Source organism: Octodon degus, unplaced genomic scaffold, assembly GCF_000260255.1.
Source record: "Octodon degus isolate 3935 unplaced genomic scaffold, OctDeg1.0 scaffold00045, whole genome shotgun sequence".
Lineage (NCBI taxonomy): Eukaryota > Metazoa > Chordata > Mammalia > Rodentia > Octodontidae > Octodon > Octodon degus.
The window spans coordinates 12,075,165-12,087,802 of NW_004524621.1; the positions used below are offsets into that span (position 1 = coordinate 12,075,165).

Below are 12,638 nucleotides of genomic sequence, written 5' to 3' on the forward strand. Positions count from 1 at the left end.
GAAGCCCCCTGCCGGTCCGGTCCGTCCGGGCTCTACCCTCGCCGCCCTCTGTGCCATCTCTCCTGGATTCTCATCCTCCGTCTCTCTGCCCGCCCTCTCCGTCAGTTTTTCCCTATCTCTGTCTTTCTGTGCCCCTCTATTTTCCTACTCTTGGTCGGTCTCTACCTAATCTCTCTTCTGTCTCTGCCTCTCGCTGCGTCTTTCCCTGTCTCTCTCAACCCGTCTCACCTGATATGTCTCTCTCTTCCTCCTGTTTCTGTGACTGTCCCCGCTGGGCTGCCTGTCACTTAGGTCTTTAGTCTCTTGATCTTCTCTTATCCTCCTCTTTTCAGTATCTCCATCAATCTCATCTTTCCCTATCTCTGTCTCTACTCTTGCCTCTGCCTAATAGCCCAGCCTCTCTCCACCTTGATCCCTCTCAATCTGTTTCCACCTCTTACTGCTTGTCCCGTCTCCATCTCTTCCTCCGTATCTCCCTGACAGTGTCTTTCATGTTCTCTCTCCCCAAACCCTCCAACCCACCCTCCCCTGTCTTCCTCTCTTCTACCTCTGTCTCCTTATCCCTGTCACCCTTTCAAATTTACTCGCTTCCTGTCTATCAATCAATTGCCATTTCTGATTCCCGGCTATGGTCCCCGTCTTTCCTCTTTTTTCTAGCTTTCTGTCTCTCCATCTCTGGCGTAGCTATCTTTCTACCCTTTCCTTATGACCCTCTCGTGTTCCAAATCCATGACCACCTCCCCTTGTGTTGAGGGATGTGGAGACAGCAAAACCCAGCTCCCAAAATTCCCTCCCCCACAGGCAGCCCTCTCCGTGGGGCCCCGCCTGGTACCAGGGGCCCCCCCAGCAGGGGGACTGCGCCTGGAAGCTGTAATGGAGGCCCTGCAGAGGCAGCAGGCAGCTCGCCTGGCCCAAGGGGTGGGGCCACTGGCTCCTCCTCATCCTCCACTGCCGCCAAGGCCTTCCCTGCCTGGTCTCCGGCCCCTGAAGGCTCCTGAGGGGGCTGAGGAAGAGGAGCATGCTGAAGAAGATGAGGAAGAGGAGGAAACTGGAGCAGAGGAGGAGGTAGCCGAAGAGAACTGTCCAGGGACCCGGGGCCCCAGCTCACCTACCACCCAGCCTCCTGGACCCCATCCCCATGAGTGGACCTATGAGGAACAGTTCAAGCAGGTAGGGCCCCCCCCTTTCAGGGCATCCCCTTTCCTCCCCTCCAGGTGAAAGCAGAGCTAAGTAATCAGTAGTCCACCCATCCCCACTGCCTTCTGCAGAATGGAATGATACAGAGAACTAGGGAAAGAGCTAGTGGGAAAACAGGACAATAGTGATAGGGTGACAGAAACACCCAGACATGTGAAAAGTGCATAGAAATGCACTAAGAGGCACTGAAGACACCCGGAAATACGCAGGCTGACAAATTGAATGCTACTGGTGAGTCTGAAAGGAAGGTGGGAGAGGTATAGGGGGTCTGAGGGAGAGGGAGCTGGAATTGAAGTACTTCCAGTGTCAGCACCACCCCATCTACCTTCTCACACATCAAGTTACGAGGACCAGTGGAATTGTCATGGGCATTCTACCTTGTCTTTGGAAGCAAGATAGTGATTCTACTCCCTTACTAGGCGGGTACATCCTTGCTCTTTCCTGTCAAACCACTCCCACCGTCTTGGGCTTAAGTTACATTAATGACAGTTTCCATTCTGTGTTGCCCCCTGGCAGCTGTAGTGTGTACCTGTGCAACTGGGAATGATAAGACCTTATTCACAGCGCCTTGATTCAAGGTTCTCCCTGATGGAGCCTTTCTGGGTATTAATCTAAAGATACTAGTACAGGCTATGATATCTAGTATCTAGTATCACTATGAAGGTGTTACTTGGAGCTGTGACTCCAGGTGTGGTATTCACAGTGTTACTCATAGAGTGTTGGTTTTAAGTATTTTCCAGAATTTTTAATCTGTAGGTAATACTTTGGGGCATTGGCATAAGACTGAGTGTATTATTTAGGGCCCTGTTACTTTGGAGATATGGTTCTAGTGACTCTTTCTCCTGTCCATAATTCTGGAGCTTATTACTTGGAAAATGGTACTTTTTTAAAGTGTCCACCTGAGACTTAGGGTCCAGTGTTGTGGAATATGGCTATAAAGACGAGTCTCTGTGGTTTGTCACTTACAGGTGATTTTTACTCTTTGAGTTCTTGTTTTAATTTGTTTGTTTTTGTGGTACCAGGGATTGAACTCAGGACCTTGCACTTGCCAGGCAGGTGCTCAAGCCGCTGAGCTATAGCCCTGGCCCTACTCTTTTGAGTTCTTATTGGGGTTTGGAGTGTTACTCAGAGACTATTACTGTGGATCAATGACACCATTGCTCTGGTGATTGTTCCTCTTAGATTTGGGAGGTGCTTCTGGAGATGATGGGACTCTAGGTGACTTGGAAATAGGGGGATGGCCCATAGGTCCTGAGTGGCATGTGATGGTCAGTGTCTTTGTGGCTGCTTCTACAGTAGGCAGGATAACTGCCTCTAGAAGGAGATCAGACCAACTCTCAACCCAGAAGCTCCAGAGCATCCTCCCGTCCCCTCATCCAGCACTGTCCCTGGCATATCAGGATGCAAACAGCATGAAGCCCTTGCACAGATGAATGAGATTAAATGTGTGCCTCAGATAAACATGTCAGTCCTCAATGCACAGCACAGCCCTGCCTAGCTTCTGCCTGGGTTTCTCAGGGTCCCCTCAAGGTAGGTTAAGTCTCCACCCTGGAATCCCAGGCTGAGTTGTTCTAGCTCCTTCCAGCTTCTTCCCATATTTTCCAGGGTTTGAATTGTGGAGAGCACCACTAGCCAGTAGGGGAGGGGGTTGTCTCTGTGTATTAGAAAAATGTACTGTACCTGCCCCCTAGTTGGTGGGCTTAATGCTGGGAGTTCACATTCAGACCTAGTCAGTCCTTCATTTAGGGACCCATGTTCAGGGTACAACCTGAACTGGGGTCCCAAGGGAGTGGGCTCAGTGGAGCTGGAGAATGATTCTGATCCTTCCCTAGCTGTATGAGCTTGATGCTGACCCCAAGAGGAAGGAATTTCTGGATGACCTGTTTAGCTTCATGCAGAAGAGGGGTGAGTGAGGTGATTGGGGAAGGATCCTGGAATTGCCTTTTCTTACTAGGTTTGAGGAAAGGAGACCCCAGGGTAAAGTTTCCAGGTGGGGTCCTCTCTCTAGAGGCCTGAGGTTGGCAGCACCTATCCTTTGGGCCCTCAATAGCGTCTTTAACCTCTGACCCTGCCCCCCTTCTCCACCTTGGGATTAATTAGTGGCAAGCCCACTGGCAGGTTAATGAGTGTGGGATCAATTGGGAGTGTGGAAGGGGGAATGGCTGGGGGGATGGCTTGGGTGGGAAGGTCCCAAGACTGGAAGGCTGGGAATATCTTGGTTCTGTATGGTGGGCTCTTTTTCCATCCAGCCTCATTTTCCCTCGGTTTTCCCTTGTTTGCTTTCCATATGCTCTATAGCAGGAAGGACTGGGATTATACTCAAGAAAGGACCTCACAAGGGCTAGGCTGGGGACCCTATGGGTTGGGGCAGAGGAGGAGATTCTGCCCTTCCTTCCTTCCTTCCTTCCTTTCTTCCTTCCTTCCCTCCCTCCCTTCTTCCCTCCCTCCCTCCCTCCCTCCCTCCCTCCCTCCTTCCTTCCTTCCTTCTTTCCTTCTTTCCTTCTTTCCTTCCTTCCAGGAATCTCAAAGCTAGAGAGAATGGAAGAAGGGTCCAGGAGGGCATAAGGGTGGGTGGCAGTCCATCACTTCAGTTTCTCCCCAGATTCATGGGACTGAACACTGACTCATTATCTCTCTCTACAAAGCTAATTAACTCACTCAGAGCGAAGCCTGATAAGCTGCTAATTAACTGGCTGCACTGAACCCCCCCTCCCCAGTGCAGCTGCTGGTCCAAGTCTCCCTGGGCCACCATCCCAGGCCCAACATCCCTTTCTGGTCCCTTCCTTCTTAGGGCCCCCAGCCCTCTTGCTTCCCAGGGTAGCTTAGGCATTCTGGTCCCAGTCTTTCTCTCTGCCCCCTCTTTGGTGTTTCTGATCTACTGAAAATGTTGGAGTAGTGGTAGGCTGGGCTGATCCCAGCTCTGCCCACCCCTGGCTCTGCCTCCCTCAGTCCCTGCCTCCCTCTGCTCAGCTGAAGGGGGAGGGACCATCCCACGGGGCCGATAATTTCCCCCCATTAATCAGGCCGCAGCTAATTGTTCGGGTCCAAAGGCAGCAGTGGAAGGGGACAGGATCGGTAAGGAATTAACTGGGGCCCATCGCTCAGCGGAGACAGGCCCCTTTGTCAGGACTGGCTGTCGGGGGTGGTGCAGGCCACATAGTTCGCTGGCCCAGGCAGGAGTTGATTCTTGTCCGCCTGCCATTCTCAAACCTCAAGCAGCCATTGAGGCCTGCTGCCTAGGGAAGTCAGCTGTTTGACACTATCCAGAAGTTCATCCTATAGTTTACCCCACAGTTCAACAAAGAAAAGCTTTCTGGTCAAATCCAGCCTCCTTCAAGATAGGAAAAAGTGTTTTTGTTTGCTTGGTGTATTGCGTATGGAACCAAGGCCTTGGGCATGTTAGGCAAACAGTCTGCCACTGAGCTACACCTTCAGCCCTTTTTATTATTTTAGTTTTAGATAGGCTGTTCATAATTTACAATAGCTGGGGATATAGCCCAGCAGCATAAGTCCTGCCTGCCACTTCAAGGTCCTGAGTTCAATTCCCAGTACCAAAAAAAAAAAAAGGTAACTTATATTCATCCTGCCTCAGCCTTTCCAGTAGCTAGAGACGCAGGAGTACACCCACTATGCTGAGCTTAAGAATGGTTTTTACATCCTTAGACAATAGAATTGAAAGAGGAATAACTTCTAGACATGTGAAATTAGAATTTCAACCAGGCATGGTGGTGTGTGTCTCTTGTCCTAGCACTTGGGAGGCTGAGCCAGGAGGATCACAGTGAATTTGAGGCCAGCCTGGGCTACATAGTGAGACGCTGTCTCAAAAAAACACAAAGCAAAACAGAAAATTCTAATTTTAGAGTCTGTAAATGAAGTTTTATTGGAGGAGCTTGGGAAATAGCTCAGTAGCACAGAGCCTTCCTGGCAAGCTCGAGGCCCTGAATTTGATTCCTGGTACAAAAATTTCATTCAAATACAGCTTGGCACATTCCTTTTCTTAAGTATCCTCTTAGGTTGCTTTCAGGCTACAGTTACACAACTGGGTAACTATGACAGAGATTGGTTTGCAGAGCTTATGCAGCACCACCTGTCCCTTTACAGAGTAAGTCTAGTGTCCCCTGGTTGAGCCTCTGTCCTTCCTGCTATGATGTTGATCCTGAAGGTTCTGTGGGTCACTGCTTGTAACCTCACCTCCCCATCAATTCCTCCTTCCCTCCCTTCTCCTGGGTCCTGGGGCACCCAAACTTCAAGCAGGCATCCAGTTCCTTCATTTCCCCCTGTTGATCTTAGTGTCTTGTCTGCCTACTCCTCATCAGGGACACCAGTGAACCGCGTGCCCATTATGGCAAAGCAAGTACTGGATCTCTATGCGCTGTTTCGCCTGGTGACGGCTAAGGGCGGTCTGGTGGAAGTCATCAACCGAAAGGTGTGGCGGGAAGTCACACGCGGCCTCAGTTTGCCCACTACCATCACCTCGGCAGCTTTCACTCTACGAACCCAGTGAGGCGGGCCGGAGGGATGAGGGGATGTGGATGGGGGCGCGGGTCGGGTGTGGGACTTGATTGGCCGTGTCCTGCCTCCCAATCCCCTACCCGCCCCCCGCCCCGCCCCTACAGGTACATGAAGTACCTGTACCCGTACGAGTGCGAGACGCGGGCGCTCAGCTCCCCGGGAGAGCTCCAGGCCGCTATAGACAGCAATCGGCGCGAGGGCCGCCGCCAGGCTTACAGCAGCGCCCCACTCTTCGGCTTGGCGGGCCCGCCCCCTCGGGCTGCTGCGGGACCCGCCCCGGGTCCTGGCCCCACCCCACCCGCGCCCCTACAGGGTCCCGGCCCAGCCCAGAGCTCTGCTTCAGGCCTGCCGGTACACGCGTGCGCCCAGCTGAGCCCAAGCCCTATTAAGAAAGGTGCGAGGGGAGAGAGGCGGAAGTTTAAGGGGTGCCTAAGGTCAGTGCAGGCACGACTATAGGAAATATTAAAATGTAGGAAGGCACTGCAATATGGAAGTAGCGAGATCAGATCGGGTGCTCCAGTCTGGGTATCTCTACCTATAGCGGTTCGGAGGTTTGGGACCTATAAAGTCCTGAGAGCTTTGGGGTATGGGTTACAGCTGTATGGAGCTGAAGCTTAGAAAAAAGACCTTTACCCTCAGCAGCTTTACTCCACACCTGTCCACCCAGAGCTCCTATTTGCATGTAGTTTGTACCTCTTGGACTTGAACTACTTAACAACCAAAAACAAGGAAATCCCCCAGAGTCTTAGACCAAACTAGACGTCTGTATTGTGCCTTGGAATTTTACACCTTCAGAGCCTCCTGGCTGGGGCTCTGAAAGGAAAGTGAGATTGAACTTGCTGCATGAACTTAGGTGAGCTCTTCTAGTCTCTCAGGCTTGGGAGAGAAACAAACACAACAGGTTGAAATAATGAGGTGGAGGAGCTAAATGACTCCTTCTTCCAGAGGAGAGCGGAATTCCCACCCGTCTGGCACTACCTGTGAGCCTCACCTTGGGACCTGTACGGAAGAAGATGGCACCAGAGGAACCTCCAGAGAAGAGGGCTGTGCTAATGGGCCCCGTGGATCCACCTCGTCCTGGGGCACCCCCCAGTTTCCTACCCCGTGGCAAGGTTCCCCTGAGGGGTGAGGACAGGCTTTCGGGTGAGGGGGTTTCCAGTCTGTGCACTGAGGGAGGATAGCTCCATCACCTAATAGATGTTGGAGGTGGGCAGACAAATCCTTCTGTACAGAACTGTATGGGGCTAAAGTGGAATGGGGGCTATCTCTAGGAATAGAGTGGGTGTGTCTAAGCCTGAAGCCAAATGTGACTTCCCTGCCCCCTCCTGGACAGAAGAGCGGCTGGATGAGCCCCTCAGTCTGGCAGGCAGCGGCATCAGCAGTATCAACATGGCTCTAGAGATCAACGGGGTGGTCTACACTGGTATGGGTACTGCAGGTCGTCTACACTGGCATGGAGTCAGGGATATTTAGTCTGGCATGGGGGCTTTAGGCTTTTGTACTAGCATGAGGTTCAGGAGTATCTGAACTTGCATGAGTACAGGTTCAGGGTGGTATGGGTGAAAGGGGATAATCTATAAGGCATGGGGTTTAAGGCATGGCCCTGTGGCATGGTTACCATGGAATGTTTGCCTTGTCATGGGTCTATGTGTCAGTGTTAGCATTTCTTATTTACCTGCTTGAAGGTATCTACACTGGCATAGGAATCTCTCACTAACCTAAGGGTCTTCTCCTTACAATAAAGGAGGTTGGGTGGCAAGGGTATGTGTGTGTGGTATTCTAGCAACCAGGATACTTACATTTTTTTTTCCCTTCTTCTGTTCTGTTCCCCCACCCTCTTCCGCTTGTGTTTGCCTTTACCACCTTCTACCCCTTTCACCAGGCATTCTCTTTGCCCGTCGACAGCCTGTAACAGCGTCCCAGGGCCCAACTAACCCTGTACCCCCACCCTCAGCAGGGCCCCCTGGCAATACCTTGCCCTGAAAGCTCATAGTCAGAACTAAGTCCCAGCCCCATTGTTGGGGTGGGGCACCATCTCACCTTGATTCTTTCAAGATGCCCACCCTGGGCCCTGATTGATACTATACCCCACTTCCTTGCTTAAGGTTTTACTTTGATGTTTCATCTACCTCACTGTAAAAGGAGAGCACCTCCTTCATGGCCAATTCCAGCAGCATCTACCAAAGAATTCTTTCTCTAGAGACCTACATCATCCCCTCATGTGCCCCTTGTCTTGTCATCTGTGGCACCCCACCTCTTTGTCAACCCTGCTTCCCTTCAAAAGCCAGGTGACAGGTTGGAGTATTATGAAGGAAATGACCCTTGGGTCACATCTGGAAAAATAAAGTCATGATCCCTCCCTCTTCAGTGCCTTCTTTTTGTATTTGGGTCTGGGAGGTGGGAATGATGTGGTACACAAGCAGCATATAGGCCATAGTTTTTTAAAAGTAAAGGCACAATAGCCAAGTTCATGAAAATAGAAGGTTTTGAATCAGACTGCTTAAGTTGAAATCCTGATTCTTCACCATAGTTCTTTGGACAAATCACTTGAGTCATCATCAACAATACCAGGATTTGCACCCAGGGCCTTCACCTGGAGTTATACTCCCTTCCTGATGCCTTTATTTTGTTGATTTTTTTTTTTTTTAGTACAGGTCCTACAGTCTCGTCTTTTTCATAATTATCCTGTTGTGATTATTTGACTTGTTTCTTTGGCTTTGTCTCCTCCAGACTCAAAGCTATACATCTACCCAAGACGAAAATGCCTGTCATCTATCAAGGGCCTTTAGATAAAACCACTAAAGAATATATCTGACTGCCAGTCAACAACTACGACCCATTTCAGCGTGAAGAAGCCAGAGTGGTCTTCGCGCATATTTCCCCTCACGGCAGTTCAGGTTACTTCTTCAGAGGGGGTAATATTACAGGCAGCTGAGTTAGGATCTCACTACACAGATCAGACTCATAGTGATCCTCCTGTTTTCAGCCCCTCGAGCGCTGGGATTACAGGTGCGCGCCACCATGCCCAGCCTCTGTTCTGTTGATTTTTGAGACAGGGTCTTGCTACATAGTACAAACTATACAAACTGGCCTTGAACACACTATATAGCTCAGTCCTTTACTTGTGTTGATCCACCTGCCTCAGCCTCTCGAGTGCACCACCACACCAGGCTTTAAAAACAAAACAAAACAAAACAAAAAACAGGGTCTCGCTAAATCACTAAGCCCAAGCTGGGCTCAAAACTGCGATCCTCCTTAGCCTTGCAGGGTGCTGGTATTAGGGGCTTGTGCCTCTCCACCCACCTCTGGTCACTTAGTCTCATAAACTTTAAAAGACTCCAAAAGATTTTTTTTCATTCAGGAATCTTTCTAGTTATCTATGGGAATGAACGTATCTTGGAATGGGTGTATTTATATGTGCAATTTCAGGTAATGCGGTGGAGAAGAAAAAGAAAAGCAAAATGTTGTCAACCTGATGCTAGAAGTTAGGATTGGGCACCAGAACGGTAGCGTTGCCTAGGTAACCAGACAGCTTTTGCCGTCTCTCACCCGTCCGGTCAGGCCACTTCCGGGATTGAAAAGCTGAATTCTGTCGCCACTTCCTGCATTGAGATCATGCGTGAACTCGGATTGGCCAACCTTCCTATTTAGGCGGATGTCCCACCCTCTGAGTTTTCCGCAGTGAAGGCCGGGTAGCAGTAGCGATGGCAGCGCTGACGGATGTTCAGAGGCTACAAGCCCGAGTGGAGGAGCTAGAACGCTGGGTGTACGGACCAGGCGGAGCCCGTGGCTCGCGGAAGGTGAGAGTCTGCGCAGGTGGTCCGATTCAGGGCCAGGGCAAGAGCCATCCCCTGGTCCCTCCCTCCGGATGGACGCAGTCGCTCCTGTCCCAAGGTGTACGATCCGGCCTTTGAAATAACAAAGATTGGGGCCACCTAGAACTGATTGGAGGCTCGAAGTTCATTCCCATGGGAGGGAGTGGTGCCGCGCAGTGGATGGTTAGGCCTCTTTGAGGTGGGTTTAGTGACCATGGCTAAGACTCCGTTCCAGGGAAACTTGACACACTTAAGAAGTTGACTAATGAGAGTTTCACTAAGATCTGAAATCCACAGTGAAATTGCCGATCTGGAGCCCAACACAGTTAATTGCTAAAAGAATTGTCCATGGGACCTCATAAGAGGGAGTCCAGAGTTGGATAAGGAAGACTCCAAGGGGTGAGGAGTGAAATCTGAGGACAGGATTAGGAGAATGAAGGATTGTGTACTGGGTGTTCAGATATTTGTGTGTGTGTGTGTGGCCAGCTCAGCCCACCAGGGGGCGGGGCTGGCTGGCATGTGGTGCTGGGGATTGAACCGCAGTCCTTGTGCTTTGCTAAGCTTGTTCTAAGTAGGTGCTTTAAACCACTGAGCCATCTCACCAGCCCACTAGTCCCCTTTCTAAATGGAAAGAATAGTGATTGAAGAATTTCTTATGTCGTGTCAGGCATATCCTGCAGCTAAGAAATCAGAAGAATGACTGTGTACATTTGTCCTGCTTTGCTTGGTGTTGATACAGGATCTCAATGTGTAGCCCAGGCTGGCCTTGAACTTGTGATCCTCACTCTGCCAGGTGCTATGTTTACAGGCATGTGCCACCATGCCCAGCTGTCTGTACACTTCTTGTGAAATTTGTTGTCACTAGCAGATTGTACTGCCATCTGAAAACTAACTACTCAAGATACTCTCTTCTTTTTGCATCTGTGACTCTTAATTCTGATTTCCTTCTACCTCTGACTGCTATTTTCAGTCTTATTTGCCTCTACTTTTATTTGTTCCTTTTTCTCCCCACTTGAATGTTAGCATTCTTTACCCTAAAACCTGGGTGAGCCTTACATGTTGGAATTCCTTACCTTCTACACCCTATGTAAGCTCATCCACTTCTATAGTTTGTTATTGTTTATATGTCATTACATCTCAAATGTGTATTTCTGGTCGAGATTTCTGTCTTGAAAAGCTGATTTATATGTCTTTTTGTCTACTAGTTTTTTCCTTTTTTTTTTTTTTTTTTAGACAGGGTCTTGCTATGTAGTTCAGGTTGGCCTTGCACTCACTATGTAGTCCCAACTGGCCTTAAATTCATGGTGATCCTCCTACTTCAACCTCATGAATGCTGGGATTACAGGCATGCACCACCACACCCGGCATTCAATCTGAATGCTTTTAACTCTGCATCTCCCCTAGCTTAATTTTCTTCTGTATTTCCTATATAAAGATCACACCATTATTAGGCCTAAAAGTTGTCCTACATTCTTCCATTTCCCACATTAGAGTTGAGGTGGAGATAGGACTGGAATTAGGCCAGCTAGTCTGACACTTGTATAGTCAACCAGTCATGAGGTAATGAAGGCCTGGGTAAGATAACTGCATTCCTCATGCTAAAACTAGGGTTTTACAAACTAGGGAATGTCTAATGTCTTAATGACTTTTCTTTCATTGCTGAGACAAAATACCCAACAACCAAAGTTATAGGAGGAAAGTTTTATTTTAGCTTACACTTTATAGGTTTCAGTCCATAATCAAGATCTCACTACATAATCCAGGCTGGCCTTGAAGTCACTACATAGCTCAGGCTGGCCTCAAACTTGTGACAATCTTCCTCCCTTACCCTCCCAAGTGCTAGGATCACAGGCATGTACCTCCACATCCTGCAGGATAAAGGTTCTTTACTTCCAAGCCTTGAACCAGATGGTTTATTTAGAATTAACCTCCATACCCTTTACAGGTGGCTGATGGTCTGGTCAAGGTGCAGGTGGCTTTGGGGAACATTGCCAGTAAGAGGGAGAGAGTGAAGATTCTGTATAAAAAGAGTAAGTGCTTCCATGGGTGCCTGCTTGCCCTGCTGCCCTGCTTCCCATCCTGTGATTCCTGGAACCTGACCTTGGTTCTTCAGTCAGTAGGTCACTGTAGTCCTATGAGGATAAAAAGAATGTGAAGACGTTTCCCTGCTGAAGTGGTGAATTGGGGTGTGCTTTTGTATCTCATGGATAAATCTCAAGCCCATTCCAGTATCCCAAGTTAAGTGATGAGGACCCTGCCTGAAATCTTCCCTTGGTGAAGGGAGGTGAAGAGAATATGAGACTTTTCCAGGCAAGGTTCAGAAACAAGAAAGAAATTAGCCACTGAGAGCCTCAGATTTGGTTCAGTCTCTTTAGTTCTGTCACAATTAACAACTGCTCATCAACTAGGAATTAGATGAAGCCCTGGCTTGTGTTGGTGGTATTAAGAAAGAAAGGGGTCTTCTCCCAGATGAGAATAGGTCAGTGGGAAGGGGAAGTGGGGTCTAGCTGCTGGCAGCAGTTGTTTCTAGGTCAGCCAACAGGTAATGACAATGGAGAAACAAGGAAATGGGACAGCTGGTGAATGCAGCTCATGTGGGTGACTATGCTTCATTCAAGGCTCTCCCTAAACTTTCTGTGTAAGACCCCACCTTGTTCTATTTTTCCATCTTGTTACTTTTTTAGTTGAAGACTTGATTAAATACCTGGACCCTGAGTACATCGACCGAATTGCCCTATCTGATGCCTCTAAGTTGCAGTTCATCTTAGCAGGTAACGAGCTGGGTATGCACATGCATCTGAGGATGTGAGTTGTGGGGGAGCTGAGCCACCCTCTCCCATCTTGTTGTAGATACAGCCCTGAGAGCTGCTGTCTGGAATTTTAGTCTGCTTGTGGTGATTCAGTAGATCCTGTAGCGGGCAGTAGGCCCAGTGTATCTGTGGGCCAGCTGCAGGTCATGGGTCTAGCCACTGTGGGAGCCACTCCAGTGTTCTGTCGTGACCCATCCCCTAGAAACTTCTTTTGCACTTTTCTCATTCTGATTACTGGACAGAGGGAAAGAGAGCAGATAACATCATTCAGGAGAAGGGAGAGTACTGGCATGCATTTCAGCAT

At 49.4% G+C, this 12,638-nt stretch overlaps 2 protein-coding genes across 5 annotated transcripts in view; both read left to right on the forward strand.

Moving 5' to 3' along the window:
- The first annotated feature begins 873 nt into the window (after positions 1–873).
- Positions 874–7,859, forward strand: Arid3c (AT-rich interaction domain 3C). 2 transcript variants are annotated; one of them, XM_004631895.2, is made up of 7 exons: positions 874–1,170; positions 3,030–3,102; positions 5,514–5,697; positions 5,814–6,103; positions 6,655–6,834; positions 7,043–7,132; positions 7,592–7,859. In XM_004631895.2, the coding sequence occupies exons 1-7, from the start codon at positions 874–876 to the stop codon at positions 7,690–7,692; spliced, it is 1,215 nt and encodes a 404-aa protein (XP_004631952.1). In that variant the 3' UTR covers positions 7,693–7,859. The 2 variants fall into 2 exon arrangements, with proteins under 2 accessions (XP_004631952.1, XP_004631953.1); XM_004631896.2 differs by lacking the exon at positions 7,043–7,132.
- Positions 7,860–9,381: 1,522 nt separating this feature from the next.
- The window catches only part of Dctn3 (dynactin subunit 3), an 8,006-nt gene continuing 4,749 nt past the window's right edge, over positions 9,382–12,638 (forward strand). For all 3 annotated transcript variants that reach the window (XM_023716119.1, XM_004631897.2, XM_004631898.3), the window contains exons 1-3: positions 9,382–9,509; positions 11,470–11,554; positions 12,209–12,295. In XM_023716119.1, coding sequence (XP_023571887.1) covers positions 9,414–9,509; positions 11,470–11,554; positions 12,209–12,295 — 268 coding nt within the window. In that variant the 5' untranslated portion in view covers positions 9,382–9,413. The remainder of the gene's footprint in view (positions 9,510–11,469; positions 11,555–12,208; positions 12,296–12,638) is intronic.